Source organism: Nerophis lumbriciformis, linkage group LG15 (genome assembly GCF_033978685.3).
Source record: "Nerophis lumbriciformis linkage group LG15, RoL_Nlum_v2.1, whole genome shotgun sequence".
NCBI classification, from domain to species: Eukaryota; Metazoa; Chordata; class Actinopteri; order Syngnathiformes; family Syngnathidae; genus Nerophis; species Nerophis lumbriciformis.
The window spans coordinates 26,250,055-26,272,793 of NC_084562.2; the positions used below are offsets into that span (position 1 = coordinate 26,250,055).

At 41.4% G+C, this 22,739-nt stretch overlaps 1 protein-coding gene across 2 annotated transcripts in view; it reads right to left on the minus strand.

Moving 5' to 3' along the window:
• The window catches only part of LOC133615850 (protocadherin-9), a 708,581-nt gene extending 695,233 nt beyond the window's left edge, over positions 1-13,348 (minus strand). For both annotated transcript variants that reach the window (XM_061974698.2, XM_072914808.1), the window contains exons 1-2: positions 12,971-13,348; positions 5,574-8,653 (exon numbers count right to left, since the gene is read on the minus strand). In XM_061974698.2, coding sequence (XP_061830682.2) covers positions 5,574-8,609 — 3,036 coding nt within the window. In that variant the 5' untranslated portion in view covers positions 8,610-8,653; positions 12,971-13,348. The remainder of the gene's footprint in view (positions 1-5,573; positions 8,654-12,970) is intronic.
• Between the last annotated feature and the right edge of the window lie 9,391 nt (positions 13,349-22,739).

Below are 22,739 nucleotides of genomic sequence, written 5' to 3' on the forward strand. Positions count from 1 at the left end.
TGATACTACATGGTTACAGAGTGTATATAAAACCTAGTTTTATAGGCAGACAAATCCCCATTGTCTGCATTGTTGTTCGCCTTGTGTTAGCAGTGGTTTAACTAGATCTCATCCTCGGTATATTCAACCTCAAAAAGATAAGGTTCTCGATAGTTACTGTCCCAAAGTTCTAATTTAAAAAAACCAACTTGACTTTATATGTTTATTTTGATTGTGTCCATTAAACCAGGGGTCCCCAACCTTTTTTTTCCACCAGGGACCGGTTTAATGTATGCATTATTTGGCTACAGTCTGAAAGCTAAGTCGTAGAAAATGCGATAAATTAACTAGATGAGGCAATTCCTGAAGGAATTGCATGTGGAATGCTCCAATGCTGACAGAATGTGGAATGAATGTAAGAATAGTTTGAAAGTTGGAATGTTGGGATGGGGGTGTGGTTAAGATATATACATATATAAGAAATACTTGACTTTCAGTGCATTCTAGCTATATATATATATATATATATATATATATATATATATATATATATATATATATATATATATATATATTTTTTTTTTTTGTTTTGTTTTGTTTTTTTTGTTACATATATATATATATATATATATATATATATATATATATATATATATATATATATATATATATATATATATATATATTTATTTTTTTTTGTTGTTTTTTTTGTTACATATATATATATATATATATATATATATATATATATATATAACCTGTTATACAGGAGGAAAAAGCACACAGGACGTTTCAATTGTTCACAGACTGGTCGCGCTCATCAGAATGACAAGACACTTCCGGTCTGCAGGTGATAGCATTCAATTGGGAAGAAACGCCCTACTGCCCCCTACTGACCAATGTGAATACTGATAAATGTGTAACGACAGCTCCAAAAACGAATTCAAACCACACAATAAAATAAATAAATCAACACAAAAATGTGACACATTATGGGTGGGTCACATATGCATGTACAGTAGATGGCAGTATTGTCCTGTTTAAAAGTGTCACAACATTGCTGTTTACGACAGACGAACTGCTTTACGGTAGACGAAAACTTGACTGCTGTTGTTGTGTGTTGTTACCGCGCTGGGAGGACGTTAATGAAACTGCCTGAAAATAAACCCACATAAGAAACCAAGAACTCGCCCTCGATCATTAGCTGTTTATATTGTGGGAAAGCGGACGTGTGAACAGGCTGTCAACACGTCACTCAGGTCCGCATGGACGTGGAGGGGGCGTGGCCTCCAACTCCGCCTTAATTTCTGGAGATTTTCGGGAGGAAATTTGTCCCGGGAGGTTTTCGGGAGAGGCGCTGAATTTCGGGAGTCTCCCGGAAAATCCGGGAGGGTTGGCAAGTATGGATATAGAAAACGACTATATTGTGATATTGGAGTATATGTTCTCACACAGTTGCTTTTAGCTGTGGGCATTACACTACATGCTTTAAAACAAGCGCACCTTCTTACATATGTCACATACTGTCGCGCGCGCAACGTCATACGCCCTCGCCGAGCAGAGAGATAGCAGCGTGGGTAACGTTAGCTGTGGTGCTAGCGGTGCGGTGCGAGTGGTAATACGAGAGAAAGAAGGTGCCAATCTGGTATCAAATGAAGGAAGAAGAATTAATTCCCGAGAAAAACAGCACGGGGGTCCATCGTCTGGCGGTGGTTTGGCTTCAAGTGGGAATATGTTGAACAGACAACCGTAATAAGTGTTGCTACAAAAAGTAGCATTACTGCTAATTTGTAGCATCATTTGAAAAGTCACCCGCTAGAGAATGAAGAGTGCTTGAAACTCCGCATGTCAACATCTCCGGCCCGTGCCACACCCACAAAACGCCCAAGCAACCATTTCCACATCAACACCGTATAAAAAAACTAGTCAACAACAGAAGGAGATAACGTCCGCAAGGAACCTACCACATAGCGAAGGACATACACTATTTGATTTCCTATTATTTGACACTTATTGAAATATCTTGTGTGACATCATGCACAAAAGTGCACTTTATTTGTTTTAAAACATTGTAGTGGCGTTCTGTACAAAAAGTGCACTTTAATTTAGTGTTGTTTTGATATGTCATCTTAGTGACATCATGCACAAAAGTGCACTAATAGCTTGTTTTAAAATGTCTCTGACAATCTTGCACTTTCTGTTTTTGATATGACATGAATGTTTGTGCCACTGCTTAATGACTGTTTAATAAATACACTTTTAGTTGTGGTTTCCCTCTCTGCATGAAAGTTTAAAAGTAGCATATATTAATGCAGTATGAAGAAGAATGTTCTAATGTAGACACATAGAATCATCATAAGGGATGATGTTCGAAACCGGTTCTCCCGGTTGTTCGATAACAAAAGAACCGTTCGATAACAAAATAATCGATTCCAAGGGCTCGAATCCATTTTTGAGAACCGGTTCCCATTACCGAGGCCACTATAGTAAAGAAAAAGAGTTGGTTCTTTATTTGAATCCCTGGGAACGAATCCCGTCCCACAAGAAATGCCCTGTGGCACATCACAGGAAATGACATTTCCTGTGATGTCACACAAGCAGCAAAAATAATGGACCGGAAAAAACGCCTCAAGGCTATTCACCTATAGTGATCACAGGTTGTTTTTGTGTTACTGTATATATTTGTTTTTCTGAAAAATCCCACAGTCAATATTTATTTATTTCATTTTTTTTAGGGGGGCAACAGTCAATATTTATTTATTTATTCTATTTTATTTTTTTCTTATAAAATAAAAGTGAGCTTTTGTAAAAACCAAATATTATGTTTTTTTCTATATACAACAACCTGTCTGGATTCGATAAGAGAATCGATAAGGAATCGGTTGGATAAGAGGATTCGATAATGGACTCGAACTCGATAATTTCTTATCAAACATCATCCCTAATCATCATACTGCTGTGATTATATGCACCAAGTGTTAATTTTAAGACAAAACATCGAGATGTATATCGTGTATCGTGACATGGCCAAAAAATATCGAGATGTTACTAAAAGGCCATATCGCCCATCAGTAAACCTCCTCATGCTAGCAGTTTTTTACTACCGTATTTTCCGCACTATAAGGCGCACCTAAAAACCACACATTTTCTCAAAAGCTGACAGTGCGCCTTATAACCCGGTGCGCTTTATATATGGATAAATATTAAGATTAATTTTCATAAAGTTTCGGTCTCGCAACTTCGGTAAACAGCCGCCATCTTTTTTCCCGGTAGAACAGGAAGCGCTTCTTCTTCTACGCAAGCAACCGCCAAGGTAAGCACCCGCCCCCATAGAACAGGAAGCGCTTCTTCTTCTACTGTAAGCAACCACCCGCCCGCGTAGAAGAAGAAAAAGCGCGCGGATATACCGTACGTTTCATTTCCTTTGTGTGTTTACATCTGTAAAGACCACAACATGGCTCCTACCAAGTGACAGGGATCCGGTTCATGAAAAGACGCAATCTCTCCATCCGCACACGGATTACTATTTCACAGCAACTGATATTCCTGTGAACCGCACTGTGGATACAACGGGAGCACGTACGGTGAATATTCGCACCACGGGGAATGAGAAGTCATCCTTCACTGTGGTTCTAGCTTGCCATGCTAATGGCCAGAAACTTCCACCCATGGTGATATTCAAAAGGAAGACCTTGCCAAAAGAGACCTTTCCAGCCGGCGTCATCATAAAAGCTAACTCGAAGGGATGGATGAAGAAAAGATGAGCGAGTGGTTAAGGTAAGTTTAAGTTTACGCGAAGAGGCCGGGTGGCTTTTTTCAGCAGCTCCGTCCATGTTGATATACGATTCCATGACTGTTCTTTTGACATTCCTTTAGCGCAGTTAGATGCGGCTTACAACACGGGGCGGCTTATGGGTGGACAAAGTTTTGAAATAGGCCGTTCATTGAAGGCGCGGCTTATAACCCAGGGCGCCTTATGGTGCGGAAAATACGGTATTTAGAATGCACAGGAAAGGCGAAAAGACTCGTGTGTTCTAGTCTCTTATAAGAATGGTGGCTGACGGGCAAAATACCAACAAAAAAGGAGCAGTTTTCCTTTCAAGCCATACATAAGCATGAACATAAACATCATCCATCAAGTCAGTTATTGGAAAACGTGTGCACTTAAGTGTCTGCGTAGTGCATTATTTGTCCTATAAATAGCCCGATATGAAGGAAAAAAAAACACACCGTGTTTGTGCTCCTTTTGATCATCCGTCAGAATTATCGACCTGGATAAATCCCCGGTAAAGCGCGGGGTGACTGAGAGAATCAATGAAGATGTGCTTACTGCAGAGTGTCATATCTCATGCGCTAGCCCGCTTGTCACCTTCACAGCCACCCATGTCATCACCTTGTCTCGCGCCCCCCCAACACCACCAGCCCCCCCCCCCCGCCTCCTCTCGCCTGCAGCCGCACACTCCCCCAAACTGGTGTCTGGCAAACTGAATGCCTCTTTTGACTGCTGCGGCTCGCACAAAAAAAGGCTTTAAAAGGAGGAGCCCGGATGCAGCGACCCGGAGGTGCGCATGGACGGGAGTCTCCCGCCCCCCCCTCCTCCTCCGCCGGTGATTCTGCCAACCCTCCCGGACGAACCTTATCACTCTCATCTCTATCAATCTTCCCCCCCGTGCAACCTCAGCATGGTCACACGGGAGTATTCCCGCTAAGATTCCGCTGCCTTTCCTTCTGCCGCCTTGCACCGGCTACCGCAGGCTGGCGCCGCGCCGAGTGCCGCCACCTACAGCCCAACACTGCCACCTACAGCTCCAGTACCACCGGCAGCCGAGCCTGACCCACTGACAGCTCTCCCGCTCCCTCCTCCTGCATTTGTCCACGTGTGTTCCAGTAGATCAGTGCAGGGGTGCGTTATTAGCGGGGAAATTAATAAGGCTCTGATTAGGCGGGGTACAAAATCAGCGTGGATTACGTCGAAATTCGAGGCTCATTATTGCCTAATCCTTTCTGAATTGGATGCGTATCAATCCCAGACGAGCCTCGCTCAGTTTGTTAGTGTGCTTTGAGAGGAGGGATTCCATTCGACTGCGACGCCGGCACTGAAAAAGGGGGGCTGCGGCGTCGCAGCCCGTACCAGACGCACAGAAGTAAACAAAGGGAGGAAACATGAACGCACACGGGAGTTTTATGAGGGGCGAAAAACGTCTGCTTTCGTTTTTTTTAAATGTGTACCTGGTTGGAGTAGATAGGCAAGAAAAAAATGTTTCTTTCACAAAGAACAGTGAGTCACAGTTGTTGACAATGTACATTTTTTTTTTTGGGCGGGGGGAGAAAAACCAGAGCTGAAAGCACAAAATAAGGCATGTCCCCAACATCAGTCTTTGATTGTACCCCCGAATGATGCACGTGACGGTGGAGTTCATAACCAAATACATAGCAAGTGTTTCCTCTCGACGTTAAATGAGAGTAATTAGGTGTGCTTCCTCGACTATTTTGTTGCATCAGTAACTTAAGTGTGACTCTGAACTGGCACTTTAGCACTGTGGAACAGGGCAGTTATAGGCAGTACTTATAGACCAGTAAAAGTGCTCTTTTACCTGCTGTCTGGTGTGCATGGGCCCCTTCGTCTTGAACCCTCCTTGGGAGCTGCACTCCGAGGCACTGAAGTGGTCTGAGCTCGTGGAGGACCTCTTGGAAAGGGTGTCGCAGCCCCCGACAAACGTGTTATCCAGAGGGAGCTCCTGAATCACGTGGTGCTTCTTGACGGAAACCGGCGTGTCGGCCTTGAGGTGGAAGGCCGACTGCGGCGAGGCGGATTTGTAGTGTCGGGCCAGGTCGGGGCTGCCGGGTTTGAAGGTGGTGGTAGGCGTGGCATTCCAATCAAAGCGTCCGATCCCTTGATCTTCCAATTCGGTGGGCAGACTGATGCTCCCGTTGATGGGCTCGTGGGCGGGGTCGTCAGGTTTGTTCCCCTCGATGGTGACAAAGTTGAGCAGAGAGCTCTTGGGAGATTTCCTTTTCTTGCGCTTTTTCTTCTTGTTCTGCTTGTTCTCCGTGTTCGGCGACATCCACTCGGTCCCCTGCTTTTTCCTCTGTGCAGCTTTGAACCTGGAGGTGTGACGGCAGCGCAACAGGACGGTAACGAATATGACGATAATCACCACCAGGGCGCCGGTCACAAAGGCTATCATTATTGTTAAATAGTCCCCGCTTTGGTAGGTCTCGCTGCTATCGCTCATGTTCCGATCAATCGGTGTCTCCATCCTACGTCGGATGAGGTCATTGATGAGTGTGTAGTTGCCCACAGTATCATTGACGTAAAGAAAGACCAGCACCAGAGTATGAAGGGACTTAGGATATCCTAAATCGCTGATGTTGACGACCAATCTATGTAGACCCAAGTCGCTCACTGCGGGTTTCTCCTCCAGGGTGATATTCCCGGTGACGGGGTCGATCCTGAACAGACCTTTGTTGTTGCCACTCACGATTGTGTATTTGAGTTCAGCGTTCATTCCTGTGTCGCCGTCCACTGCAAACACCTCCGCGACCACAGATCCGGGGATAGAGGACAGAGGGACCAGTTTGAAAGACGTGTTTGAGGGGGGGTATATGACAACCGGAGTGTTATCGTTTACGTCGATGACATTGATGGTCACCTTAGCTGCTGAGGAGCAAGGGGGTCTGCCGCTGTCCACAGCCCTGACGTCAAACGTGTAGGAGCTCTGTTGCTCCCTGTCAAAGGACACGTTGGACTTTATCACGCCAGAGAACGCGTCCAGTATGAAGTTTTCATTGTCATTCGGAATGGAAAGAGAAACAGCAGCGTTTTCCCCGGCGTCGGAATCCGTCACAGTTATCACCCCGACGGTGCTGTACTTGGGAAGATTCTCCGAGACGAAGAACTGAAAGTGATTGTGCGTGAACTTGGGGTTGTTGTCGTTTTCGTCCAGCACGGTTACGATGACCGCCGCCTGCGTCTGCAGAGGCGGGGTCCCGTTGTCCCTCGCCGTGACAGTGAACAGGAAGCGATCCTGATCCTCGCGGTCGAAAACCCGGGACGCCGTCAAAACCCCCGTTTTGCGGTCGAGGTCAAAGAAGGACGCGTTCGGCCCCAGCTGATAAACAATCTCCGCGTTTTTGCCACTGTCCTCGTCCGTGGCGCTGAGAGTGGTGAGGAACAAGTCGCGTTGGTTGTTCTCCATGACGGCCAGCTCGATGACGGGTTGAGTGAAAATAGGCGGGTTGTCGTTCTCGTCCTCCAGCCTCACCCGCACCAAAGCGGTCTGATTCAAGCTGGGTTTCCCGGAATCGGAAGCCACGATCTTAAAGTTATATTCCTTTGTCCCTTCATAGTCGAGCAGCGCAGATGTCTCCAGCAGATACTGGTTGTCATACACAGCTTTGAGGTGGAAGGGCACGTTGTTCTCGATGAAACAACTGACCTTGCCGTTGATGTCGGTGTCTTTGTCCGACACCGTGATGAGGGCTATCTTGGTATTAATAGGATCCTTCTCGGAGAGGAAAACAGTGCCGTTAATGGGACTGATAATGTATCTCAGGTCTATATTGGGGGGATTGTCATTAACATCGGTCACGTTAATGGAAATAATCGCTCTGGCGGGGCTCGGACTGCCGTCGCTAGCCACAACAGAGAGCTTATGTATTGCAGTCTCTTCCCTGTCTAAGGGCCTCTGCACCGTGATTAGGCCAGATGTGGTATTGAGTGCAAACAGCCTCTTAGTAGCAGGTGACACCTGAGCGCCAAACACATATCGAATCTCTGCGTTGGCTCCTACGTCTGCGTCCGTGGCCTGAAGCTGAACGACAGATGTGCCGACGGGGGAATTCTCCGGGATGTGCACCTCCACCTGACTCTCCTTAAACACAGGCCGGTTGTCGTTGACGTCCGTTATGGAAACTTGTAGAATGGCAGTGCTGGATTTCTGCGGGCTGCCGCCGTCCTCCACTTTGATCTTCATCACGTACGTGTCCTTCTGCTCTCTGTCCAGATTCTGCTGCACAATGAGCTGGGGCCACTTCTCCCCCTCGGGTGTTTCCACTATGTCCAGGCCAAAGGCACTTTGCCCGTTGATCAGCTCATATTTGTGGACACTATTGGGGCCGGTGTCAGGGTCGGTGGCCGAAGGAATAGCGAAACGGCTGTTAATGAGCGTGTTCTCCGGGATGGAGATGTTGATCACAGGTGACGGAAACATCGGCGCGTTGTCGTTTGTGTCTCTGACGGTTATTTTGATCTTAATCAGCCGGAAATAATCATTAGGCAGGATGACCACTTCGATCTCAAAGGAGCATTCGCTGTCCTCAAACGAGGGGCCGGGGCATAGCTTCTCCCGGTCTATTCGGTTGGAGGTGGTGAATATCTCACCGGTGCTGCTCAGAACGCGGACAAGGGGATTATCTCCCGCCTTGGAGACGAGTCGGTACACCAGATTAGCACTTGCTCCGGTGGCAGCGTTGGTGTGAGAAATGTTAAGGTCCCTGGGTATATTCCCGATGAGCATATTCTCCTGCAGCTCCTCCCTGATGGGGTAGATTAGTTCTTGGGCGATGGATGGGTCGAGCCAGATACAGGCGAGTAGAGCACCCAACAGGTAATAGTCTTTTAGATCCATGACGGAGGACGGGAATCAAACGTTTTATAAGGAATCTTCCAAACCTAAAAAGCAGATAGAGAGCATCCCTTTTAGTCCAGCAACTTATTAAATCAAAACATTATTGTATTTTACATTATTGTGTGTAGAACCCAAAACATTTTTTTGACTCATGCAATATGTTTTTAAAGAGCACCCTTAAATCCATTGTTTATTTTGACAATAGAGCTACCTATCTGTACATCTAAATTGTGTTTGGCTGAAGCTTGCAAAAATTAACTCTACTTTCAATTTTAATTGACGTATTAAAATCTGTGATAGCACTCGTGAACCCTCTCCAAAGTAGCGTGTACTTAGAGGGGTACAATGCCTGTCCCTGTGGGGGGATAATTGTGTACCCTTCAATACTACCATTTATAGGTATTATCTATGAGCTGAGCACATTTTGAATGCAGCAGATACTTCACATCACCTTCTTGGTACTATAAAGGTGTACTTCTGACCCCTTCTAGACCAATATTGTACTTTTGAGAGAACATTTCCTATGAAAAAACGCAATGTTCTTTATTAGTCATTACCCTCTCGTGGTAGTCATCTCATGCATTGCTGTTATTTGGCAATTATGTTAGGGGAAAACAATCATTTTGAAAGAGCATTCTGCACTCGTGAACCCTCTTCAAAGTAGAGGTGGTACAAAGCCTGTCCCTGGGGGGGATATTTCTGTACCCTTCAGTCCAGGTCCATTTGTGTTCCTTATCTATTTGTGCAATGCATCGTAATTCACGAGGGGAAAAAAGCCAAATACACGTCAAAAAGTGCATTTTTAAAGGATAAAGTTGACACTAAAAATTATGTATTAAAGTTATTAGCCTTGAAATGATGCCGATAATCAAATATGGTGTACTACTATTAGTACTGCCTGGTACAATACTACCATTTATAGGTATTGTCTACGAGCGAAGCACATTTTGGATGCAGCAGGTACTTCACATCACCTTCTTGGTACTATAAATGTGTACTTTTGGCCCCTTCTAGACCGATATTGTACTTTCCTATGAAAAAACGCATTGTTCCTTATTAGTCATTACCCTCTCGTGGTAGTCATTTCATGCATTGCTGTTATTTGGCAATTATGTTAGGGGAAAACAATCATTTTGGGAGAGCATTCTGAATTTGTGAACCCTCTTCGAAGTAGCGTGTAGTTAAAGGTGGTACAATGCCTGTCCCTGGGGGGGATATTTTTTTACCCTTTAGTCCAGGTCCATTTTTTGTTCCTTATCTATTTGAGCAATGCATCGTAATTTCCGAGGGGGAAAAAGCCAAATACATGACAAAAAGTGAATTTTTAAAGGATAAAACTGACACTAAAAATGATGTATTAAAGTTATTAGCCTTGAAATGATGCCGATAATCAAATATGGTGTACTACTATTAGTACTGCCTGGTACAATACTACCATTTATAGGTATTGTCTACAAGCGAAGCACATTTTGAATGCAGCAGGTACTTCACATCACCTTCTTGGTACTACAAATGTGTACTTTTGGCCCCTTCTAGACCGATATTGTACTTTCCTATGAAAAAACGCACTGTTCCTTATTAGTCATTACCCTCTCATGGTAGTCATTTCATGCATTGCTGTTATTTGGCAATTATGTTAGGGGAAAACAATCATTTTGGAAGAGCATTCTGCACTTGTGAACCCTCTCCGAAGTAGCGTGTACTTAGAGGTGGTACAATGCCTGTCCCTGGGGGGGATATTTCTGTACCCTTTAGTCCAGGTCCATTTTTTGTTCCTTATCTATTTGAGCAATGCATCGTAATTCACGGGGGGGAAAAAGCCAAATACACGTCAAAAAGTGCATTTTTAAAGGATAAAATTGACACTAAAAATGATGTATTAAAGTTATTAGCCTTGAAATGATGCCGATAATCAAATATGGTGTACTACTATTAGTACTCCCTGGTACAATACTACCATTTATAGGTATTGTCTACAAGCGAAGCACATTTTGAATGCAGCAGGTACTTCACATCACCTTCTTGGTACTATAAATGTGTACTTTTGGCCCCTTCTAGAGCGATATTGTACTTTCCTATGAAAAAAATGCATTGTTCCTTATTAGTCATTACCCTCTCATGGTAGTCATTTCATGCATTGCTGTTTTTTGGCAATTGCGTTAGGGGAAAACAACCATTTTGGGAGAGCATTCTACATTTGTGAACCCTCTTTGAAGTAGCGTGTACTTAGAGGTGGTACAATGCCTGTCCCTGGGGGGGATATTTCTGTACCCCTTAGTCCAGGTCCATTTTTTGTTCCTTATCTATGTGTGCAATCCATCGTAATTCAGGAGGGAAAAAAAGCCAAATACACGACAAAAAGTGAAATTTTAAAGGATAACATTGACACTAAAAATGATGTATTAAAGTTATTAGCCTTGAAATGATGCCGATAATCAAATATAGTGTACTACTATTAGTACTGCCTGGTACAATACTACCATTTATAGGTATTGTCTACAAGCGAAGCACATTTTGAATGCAGCAGGTACTTCACATCACCTTCTTGGTACTATAAATGTGTACTTTTGGCCCCTTCTAGACCGATATTGTACTTTCCTATGAAAAAAACGCATTGTTCGTTATTAGTCGTTACCCTCTCATGGTAGTCATTTCATGCATTGCTGTTATTTGGCAATTATGTTAGGGGAAAACAATCATTTTGGGAGAGCATTCTGCATTTGTGAACCCTCTTCGAAGTAGCGTGTAGTTAAAGGTGGTACAATGCCCGTCCCTGGGGGGGATATTTCTGTACCCTTTAGTCCAGGTCCATTTTTTGTTCCTTATCTATTTGAGCAATGCATCGTAATTCACGAGGGGGGAAAAAGCCAAATACACGTCAAAAAGTGCATTTTTAAAGGATAAAATTGACACTAAAAATTATGTATTAAAGTTATTAGCCTTGAAATGATGCCGATAATCAAATATGGTGTACTACTATTAGTACTCCCTGGTACAATACTACCATTTATAGGTATTGTCTACGAGCGAAGCACATTTTGAATGCAGCAGGTACTTCACATCACCTTCTTGGTACTATAAATGTGTACTTTTGGCCCCTTCTAGACTGATATTGTACTTTCCTATGAAAAAAAAGCATTGTTCCTTATTAGTCATTACCCTCTCATGGTAGTCATTTCATGCATTGCTGTTATTTGGCAATTATGTTAGGGGAAAACAACCATATTGGGAGAGCATTCTACATTTGTGAACCCTCTTCGAAGTAGCGTGTAGTTAAAGGTGGTACAATGCCTGTCCATGGGGGGGGGGGGGGGGGGGGGTATATCTGTACCCTTTAGTCCAGGTCCATTTTTTGTTCCTTATCTATTTGAGCAATGCATCGTAATTCACGAGGGGAAAAAAAGCCAAATACACAACAAAAAGTGCATTTTTAAAGGATAAAATTGACACTAAAAATGATTTATTAAAGTTATTAGCCTTGAAATGATGCCGATAATCAAATATGATGTACTACTCCCTGGTACAATACTACCATTTATAGGTATTGTCTACGAGCGAAGCACATTTTGAATGCAGCAGGTACTTCACATCACCTTCTTGGTACTATAAATGTGTACTTTTGGCCCCTTCTAGACCGATATTGTACTTTCCTATGAAAAAACGCATTGTTCTTTATTAGTCATTACCCTCTCATGGTAGTCATTTCATGCATTGCTGTTATTTGGCAATTATGTTAGGGGAAAACAACCATTTTGGGAGAGCATTCTACATTTGTGAACCCTCTTCGAATTAGCGTGTACTTAGAGGTGGTACAATGCCTGCCCCTGGGGGTGGGGGGGGGGGTATTTCTGTACCCTTTAGTTCAGGTCCATTTTTTGTTCCTTATCTATTTGTGCAATGCATTGTAATTTAGGAGGGGAAAAAATCCAAATACACAACAAAAAGTGCATTTTTAAAGGATAAAGTTGACACTAAAAATTATGTATTAAAGTTATTAGCCTTGAAATGATGCCGATAATCAAATATGATGTACTACTCCCTGGTACAATACTACCATTTATAGGTATTGTCTACAAGCGAAGCACATTTTGAATGCAGCAGGTACTTCACATCACCTTCTTAGTACTATAAATGTGTACTTTTGGCTCCTTCTAGACCGATATTGTACTTTCCTATGAAAAAGCGCATTGTTCTTTATTAGTCATTACCCTCTCATGGTAGTCATTTCATGCATTGCTGTTATTTGGCAATTATATTAGGGGGAAACAACCATTTTGGAGGAACATTCTGCATAAACAAAGCCTCATCCTAAAATCCAACTTCATGCAAAGGTTGTTTTTAAAAAGAAAAAAAAGAGTGACCTGCAGCAGTTGCGGTGATCAGCGTCTCATCCTCCTTGCAGCCCTTTTTGCGGGTGTCCTTCCACTCCGACGTGCCTCCCCCCCTCCTCCCCGGGATCGATGCGCAGAACCAAGGAGAACGCACCCGGGCTACCTGTTAGCGTGGAAGCGCCGGTGAGGTGAAAGCGAGACGAGGCGTCCTCTCACGCATCAAGTCCGCACGGCGCGCCATCCGCCAACAAGCTGGCACGCAGCCACCAGCAAAGGGGAAAAAAAAGATCCTCCCAAAAAAAAAAAAAAAGATGCGAAAATGGTCAGATTTAATCCTCCTGGGCGCTGCGATGCATGAAGAAGGGAGAAGAAGAAGAAAAACCAAGTCACCAGTTCAATGTCACAGCAATGCGCAACGTTTACGCGCCGCTCGTATTTGCGCGCTCTCGCTGCCGGAGCCCGACTCTCTTTGCCGGAACTCTCTCTCTTGCCGAGCCACAGGAGGAGGAGGAGGAGGAGGAGTGGGGGGGCGGTGGAGTACACCCACGCCCCCTCCACCTCGCCATTGGTCAAGCCGGGTCGTTTTGCATCCGCGTCGGCAGGCCGAGCGGGAAGGCGATTGGCCCTGTGGCCACGTCACAACCCCCCCACCACCACCCCCTTCCCCCCAGGGCTGTCCGCCGGCGGGATGCTGCGTGGAGATGCTGCAGGCTGCGGAGACGTTCGCAGCCATCATCCCCCAAAAGGTTGGGGAAGGGAGTGGGGTTGCGGGGCTCATGATGCTGGCGCGGACCACTAATTAGTGTTGTTTCGTGGCTGTTTGGCAACAAAGTCACGAGACAACCTGCCAGATTTAGTTTGCACTTTGTCTGTGTTATTATTATTTTCATTGTTATTATTATTATTATTATTATTGGCTTTGATCTAGTTTGCACTTTGTCTGTATTATTATTATTATTATTATTATTATTATTGTTATTATTATGATTGGCTTCTATCTAGTTTGCACTTTGTCTGTATTATTACATTATAATAATAATAATAATAATAATAATAATAATAATTATTATTATTATTATTATTATTACTATCATCATTATTATTATTATTATTATTATTATTGTTATTATTATTATTATTATTATTATTATTATTATTGGTTTTTATCTAGTTTGCACTTTGGCTGTATTATTATTATTATTATTATTATTATTATTATTATTATTATTGTTATTATTATTATTATTATTATTATTATTGGTTTTTATCTAGTTTGCACTTTGGCTGTATTATTATTATTATTATTATTATTATTATTGTTGTTGTTGTTATAAATATTATTATCATTATTATTATTATTATTATTATTATTACGATTGGCTTTTATCTAGTTTGCACTTTGTCTGTATTATTACTATTATTATTGTTATTTTTATTATTATTATTATTATTATTATTATTATTATTATTGTTATTATTATTATGATTGCTTCTATCTAGTTTGCACTTTGTCCGTATTATTACATTATCATTATTATTATTATTAGTTGTATTATTATTATTATTATTATTATTATTATTATTATTATTGTTGTTGTTATTATTGGTCATATTATTATTATTATTATTATTATTATTATTATTATGATTGGTTTATATCTTGTTTGCAATGTGTCTGTATTATTACATTATCATTATTATTATTATAATTATTATTGTTATTATTATTATTATTATTATTATTATTATTATTATTATCATTATTATTATTATTATTATTATTATTATTATTATTATTATTATTGGCTTTTATCCAGTTTGCACTTTGGCTGTATTATTATTATTATTATTATTATTATTATTATTATTATTATTATTATTGTTGTTGTTGTTATAAATATTATTATTATCATTATTATTATTATTATTATTATTATTATTATTATTATGATTGGCTTTTATCTAGTTTGCACTTTGTCTGTATTATTACTATTATTATTGTTATTTTTATTATTATTATTATTAGTATTATTATTATTATTGTTATTATTAGTCATATTATTATTATTATTATTAATTATTATTGGTTTATATCTTGTTTGCAATGTGTCTGTATTATTACATTATCATCATTATTATTATTATTATTATTATTATTATTATTATTATTATTATCATTATTATTATTGGCTTTTATCTAGTTTGCACTTTGTATTATTACTATTATTGTTATTATCGACTTCTCTTTGCATCTTTCTTTTTATTTTCCTGTTTTAATGACGTTAGATCTGTGTTGTTGTTGTTGTGGTTTGTGTTGTTGTTGTTGTTGTTGTTGTTGTTGGTGGTGGTGGTGGTGGTTGTGGTGGTGGTGGTGTTGGGTACAAGTGTTGTAAATTAGCTTTGGCTACAAACACTGAGATGCACACATCGGATGACTGTTTCAGATATCTATGTTTCTGTATCGGTCCCAGCTATTTCAAGTCAACCAGAAAGAGAGAAGATATCGGTCGCTCTAGTTCAGTGTTTTTTCAACCTTTTTGGAGCCAAGGCACAAAATGCGGAGGCAAACCACCAGCAGAAAACATTAAAAAATGTCAACTCGGTAGTTGATATCGACAGTAAAAAGTCGATGTCGCAATTGTTGGATATGAATTCAAACCATAACCAAGTATGCGTCACTAGAGCTCTTGTCACATCACGCCGTGACTTATTTGGAGTTTTTTGGTGTTTTCCTGTGTGTTTTCCTTTGAGCGCTATTCCCCGCACTTGCTTTGTTTTAGCAATCAAGGCTCTTTCAGTTGTGCGGACGCTATCCTCCTTGGTGTGGAAATTGTTGATTGTCATGTCATGTTCGGATGTACTTTGTGGGACGCCGTCTGCTCCACACGCTGTAAGTCTTTGCTGTCGTCCAGCATTCTGTTTTGGTTTGTTTTGTTTTGAGTTTTGTTTTCCATAGCCGTCCCTAAGCTTCAATGCCTTTTTTCTAGGGGCACCCGCCTTTTGTTAATTTTTTGGTTTAAGCATTAGATACGACGTTTACAAAGCGATTAGCTACCGGCTGCCACCTACTGATATGGAAGAGTATTACACGGTTACTCTACCGAGCGGTAGACAGCACCGACACTCGATTTGCAGATTGTAATTACTGGTTTGCATAACATATTTTTAACCTAAATAGGTGAAAAATAAGAAACAACATAAAAAATCAATAAAAATCATTCTCGGAATTTGGTGACGTTGAATAGCGCCAATTCATGCATAATTCAACAACAACACCTACAATTACCATTGTAGGTGTTGGCATCATGCCAAAAGGTAGGGGAAGGGAGTGGGTTTGCGGGGATCATGACGCTGGCTCGGACTACTAATTATTGTTGTTTCATCACAACGTCCTTTCACCAGACTAGACTATTGCAACGCACTTCTTGTCGGGATCCCCAGCAAGAACATCCAGAAGCTGCTCCCAGTCTGTGGAACACTCTCCCTGACCACCTGAGGGCACCACAGACTGTGAATGCTTTGAAAAAAGTCTTAAAACCCCTTCTTTTAAAAAAAAACTTTTTTTAGATATATGCATACTAGTTTTAGCTATTTGGCTGTTCTAGTTTTTATTTTTATATATTTTTAATTATCTTTTTATTTTATTTTTTTTAATACACTGCAGCACTTTGAGGTTGTTTACTCAATGTAAAGTGCTTTTTACAAATAAAATATATTATGATTATTATTTTTACCATATCGTAGCTGTTTGGCAACAAAGTCACGAGACAACCTGTCAGATATCGCAGTGGTCCCCAAACCACCGATCCGGGGACCGGTACGGATCTGGGGACCGGTACGGATCCGGGGACCGGTACGGAGCCGGGGACCGGTACCGGTCCGTGGCGCTTTTGCTACCGGGCCGCATAGAAACATTGAATAATTCATAAACGACTACCTTTTCTCCGACTTAACTCTCGCCTGTCCCACTAGACCAGGGGTCCGCAACCCGCGGCTCTAGAGACGCATGCGGCACTTTAGCGCCGCCCTAGTGGCTCCCTGGAACCTTCCTATTTGTTATGAATCCCACTGTTTAAATTAAACATGCTTCACTTATGAGAGTATTTGGCAAGCACCGTTTTGTCCTACTAATTTCAGCGTCCCTTGAACTCATCGTAGTTTGTTTACATGTGCGACTTTCTCCGATGCCGCCTCCTAAAGACGTGTTTTATGCCACTCCTTCTTTGTCTCATTTTGTCCACCAAACGTTTTATGCTGTGCGTAAATGCACAAAAGTGAGCATTGTTGATTTTATTGATTTGCTGGAGTGCTAATCAGGCATATTTGGTCAATGCACGGCTGCAAGCTAATCGATGCTAACATGCTATTTGGACTAGCTGTATGTACATAATGCATCATTATGCCTTCATTTCCTTCGCTTATGTTCTCTGTGAATTTAATTTATATTTGCATGTCTCATGACACATTATCTGTATGTAATATTGGCTGCATTTATGTTAGTTGTTTGCGTGCCATGTTGTTCCAGACCACAGCAAAACGTTACCCAGCTTGCAAAGATTGTTATAAATCCATTAGAAGAAGACAGCCGGCTGTTTCCTTAATTTTGGGGACACGCATCTATACCTTTGGCCATTCTGAGCCAGTCATTTCCAGAAGTTATCTCAACCTGTGAGAATGTATTATTATTTATGTATAACCTGTGAGAAGCCTGCATTGCAAAAATGTGTGGAATAAAAATGAAAATACAACATTTCTGTCAACGAAGATTTGCGTCAGCCTTTCATAGTAGGCTACAATAGCTAATATAGACACTTACATCATGTGTTGTCTTCATTATATATATATATATATATATATATATACATATATATATATATATATATATATATATATATATATTTGGGTTGCCAACCCCTGCACTAGACACACCAATAAGCTTGTTTATTGATGTACAATAAAACTCCTCATAGTAAGTTGCCATTTGTTATATTTGTTAAAGCATGACACAATGCACGTTAATGAACATGTTGTCACGGCGTGGGCTCGAACCCGCTTTTCTCCGGCAGCCGGGTCTGCCAGCGTCTCCGTTGGAAGCGCGCCGAGACACGCCCCTGCTCGCGCTGGCCGCGTCAACCGTATGTTTCGGCCAATTTATCAGGGACCTGACCGCACCATTTTTTTTTTTCTTCAGCCCCACCCTCAGTGACTGTTCCTCAGTCGACAGGAAGCGCCTGGCATCCGCTTTCGGAGGGGGGTGGGGTAGTACTGGTGGCTGTGCTGGTATGGTAACACAACTGCACCCAGCCAGGCTATCCCCCTGCCAGACCAATACCACCTGTCTTTCGTTTTTTTCCCAGCCGCACCCGTCAACCAAACTACCAGCACATGCTCCAGAACTGGTCCCTGACTCAGCACCCAGGCTGGTCCCCGTGTCAGCACCAGCACCCAGGCTGGTCCCCGTACCAGCACCAGCACCCAGGCTGGTCCCCGTGTCAGCACCAGCACCAGCACCAGCACCCAGGCTGGTCCCCGTGTCAGCACCAGCACCCAGGCTGGTCCCCGTACCAGCACCAGCACCCAGGCTGGTCCCCGTGTCAGCACCAGCACCCAGGCTGGTCCCCGGACCAGCACCAGCACCCAGGCTGGTCCCTGTGTCAGCACCAGCACCAGCACCAGCACCCAGGCTGGCCCCCGTGTCAGCACCAGGTGCTGACACGGGGGCCACAAACGGAGCCGAGGAACATACACACAGAGCACTTACAAGAAGAAACATCGTGGAGACGGAAGAGACCGAACGGACGTCGTTTTAAGTAATGACATGTCACAAGTGAACACAAGGTAAGTAAGTAATGACATGTCACAAGTGAACACAAGGTAAGTAAGTAAGTAATGACATGTCACAAGTGAACACAAGGTAAGTAAGTAATGACATGTCACAAGTGAACACAAGGTAAGTAAATAAGTAATGACATGTCACAAGTGAACACAAGGTAAGTAAGTAATGACATGTCACAAGTGAACACAAGGTAAGTAAGTAATGACATGTCACAAGTGAACACAAGGTAAGTAAGTAATGACATGTCACAGGTGAACACAAGGTAAGTAAGTAAGTAATGACATGTCACAAGTGAACACAAGGTAAGTAAGTAATGACATGTCACAGGTGAACACAAGGTAAGTAGGTAAGTAATAACATGTCACAAGTGAACACAAGGTAAGTAAGTAATGACATGTCACAAGTGAACACAAGGTAAGTAAGTAATGACATGTCACAAGTGAACACAAGGTAAGTAAGTAAGGACATGTCACAAGTGAACACAAGGTAAGTAAGTAAGTAATGACATGTCACAAGTGAACACAAGGTAAGTAAGTAATGACATGTCACAAGTGAACACAAGGTAAGTAAGTATGTAATGACATGTCACAAGTGAACACAAGGTAAGTAAGTAATGACATGTCACAAGTGAAAACAAGGTAAGTAAGTAAGTAATGACATGTCATAAGTGAAAACAAGGTAAGTAAGTAAGTAATGACATGTCACAAGTGTACACAAGGTAAGTAAGTAATGACATGTCACAAGTTAACACAAGGTAAGTAAGTAATAACATGTCACAAGTGAACACAAGGTAAGTAAGTAAGTAATGACATGTCACAAGTGAACACAAGGTAAGTAAGTAAGTAATGACATGTCACAAGTGAACACAAGGTAAGTAGGTAAGTAATGACATGTCACAAGTGAACACAAGGTAAGTAAGTAAGTAATGACATGTCACAGGTGAACACAAGGTAAATAAGTAAGTAATGACATGTCACAAGTGAACACAAGGTAAGTAAGTAATGACATGTCACAAGTGAACACAAGGTAAGTAAGTAATGACATGTCACAAGTGAACACAAGGTAAGTAAGTAAGGACATGTCACAAGTGAACACAAGGTAAGTAGGTAAGTAATGACATGTCACAAGTGAACACAAGGTAAGTAAGTAATGACATGTCACAAGTGAACACAAGGTAAGTAAGTAAGTAATGACATGTCACAAGTGAACACAAGGTAAGTAGGTAAGTTATGACATGTCACAGGTGAACACAAGGTAAGTAAGTAAGTAATGACATGTCACATGTGAACACAAGGTAAGTAAGTAAGTAATGACATGTCACAAGTGAACACAAGGTAAGTAAGTAATGACATGTCACAAGTGAACACAAGGTAAGTAAGTAATGACATGTCACAAGTGAACACAAGGTAAGTAAGTAAGGACATGTCACAAGTGAACACAAGGTAAGTAAGTAAGTAATGACATGTCACAAGTGAACACAAGGTAAGTAAGTAAGTAATGACATGTCACAAGTGAACACAAGGTAAGTAAGTAATGACATGCCAGAAGTGAACACAAGGTAATTAGGTAAGTAATGACATGTCACAAGTGAACACAAGGTAAGTAAGTAAGTAATGACATGTCACAAGTGAACACAAGGTAAGTAAGTAAGTAATGACATGTCACAAGTGAACACAAGGTAAGTAAGTGATGACATGTCACAAGTGAACATAAGGTAAGTAAGTAATGACATGTCACAAGTGAACACAAGGTAAGTAAGTAATGACATGTCACAAGTGAACACAAGGTAAGTAAGTAAGTAATGACATGTCACAAGTGAACACAAGGTAAGTAAGTAATGACATGTCACAAGTGAACACAAGGTAAGTAGTTAAGAAATGACATGTCACAAGTGAACACAAGGTAAGTAGGTAAGTAAGGACATGTCACAAGTGAACACAAGGTAAGTAAGTAAGTAAGGACATGTCACAAGTGAACACAAGGTAAGTAAGTAAGTAATGACATGTCACAAGTGAACACAAGGTAAGTAAGTAATGGCATGTCATAAGTGAACACAAGGTAAGTAAGTAAGTAATGACATGTCACAAGTGAACACAAGGTAAGTAAGTAAGTAATGACATGTCACAAGTGAACACAAGGTAAGTAGGTAATGACATGTCACAAGTGAACACAAGGTAAGTAAGTAATGACATGTCACAAGTGAACACAAGGTAAGTAAGTAATGACATGTCACAAGTGAAAACAAGGTAAGTAAGTAATGACATGTCACAAGTGAACACAAGGTAAGTAAGTAATGACATGTCACAAGTGAACACAAGGTAAGTAGGTAAGTAATGACATGTCACAAGTGAACACAAGGTAAGTAAGTAATGACATGTCACAAGTGAACACAAGGTAAGTAAGTAATGACATGTCACAAGTGAACACAAGGTAAGTAAGTAAGTAATGACATGTCACAAGTGAACACAAGGTAAGTAAATAATGACATGTCACAAGTGAACACAAGGTAAGTAGGTAAGTAATGACATGTCACAGGTGAAAGAACAGAAGGTAAGTAAGACAGCAGCAGACTTAACAAATCAGAGTCATTGCATTCATGCAATAATGATGTCATTCCAAGATTACCCTCACCGGCCTGATGGAAGCTGCAGCCGTGGTGAACACTGCCCTCTGGAGGCGGGAACACACACACCGTGCAGCCGGCCTGGACTTCCCGGGGTCCCCTTCCAGAAGGAAGGCATGTTGATGAAGAGGTTCCCGCACAGACTGAGAACCGGGCCACCGATCAGCACTGGTCAGTCCATTAGTGCAGCAACCTGCCGCCTGACCTTTTCACGCCTCAGGACCCCACCATCACTGCTCTTTTGCCGCCAGGAGCCGCCTGTCACTAACCCTTCAAATCTGGAGAAGGTGTCAGTCCTCAAGTGCTGGACAGCTCATTGGAGACACGTGTGTGTGTGTGTGTGTGTGTATGTGTGTGTGCGTGTGTGTGTGTTCTTGTATTGCTACCCTTCTTGAGACATCAACAAGGAAAAGTAGCTTCCATATGAGGAAGTGTGAACAAGTTAGGACATAAATCACGGTCCCAATACGAAAAAACCATTGCATCTAATAGAGAGCCAAATACTAGAGTCCGTGAACATTGCTCCAAAGTCAGGAGCAATATATGATACAACAAGGCGGCAGCTAAAGAAGGACTTCCCTATTCATCCCCCGAAAAAAACCCATGCTAGGTGAACAGCTGATTTTACAGCTGGGTTGCCCAAAGTGCGGCACAGGTGCCATCTGTGGTCCCTGACTACTTTATCATCGGCCTTAAGCACGTTACAAACAACAACAAAATAGAGATCTCATTTGCACCCCCTGGTGGTGATTTCTATCAAAATGAGGGTAGTCCCAAAAGGAAAGATTTTTCCAAATTGACTGTGTGTCGCTTTTAAAAGTGCTCCCCCTCTCTGGTCAACATATGAAATAACAAGTGTGTGTAAAAATTTGAAGTGCTCCCCTTCTGGTCAACATGTGAAATAACAAGTGTGTGTAAGAAATTAAAATGCGCCACCTTTGGCCAAAATTAAAAAAAAATTAAATAAATAAATATGTACCTAGAGACATACTGTAATAACTTGAAGTAAACATTGACGATTAAAAAACAATTACAAACAAAAAATTAAAATTAAAAAATAACCAAAAGCAGTCTTTTTTCTCACAATGTGTCGACTTTTTTCTTAAAAATTGAGAAAAAATTCTCATATTATTTTTTTCTGTAATATTGCAATATTTTCTCGTAAAATTATTACATTTTGATGTAAAATTATTACTTTTTAATGCAAAATTGTGACATTTGTCATATAAAATTCTGACTTTTATCACAATATTGCCAATTTTTTTGTTGTTCTTGTAAAATAGTGAGTAAAATGAGACTTTTGTCATAAATTTGCCAAGTAAAATTTCGATTATTATCAT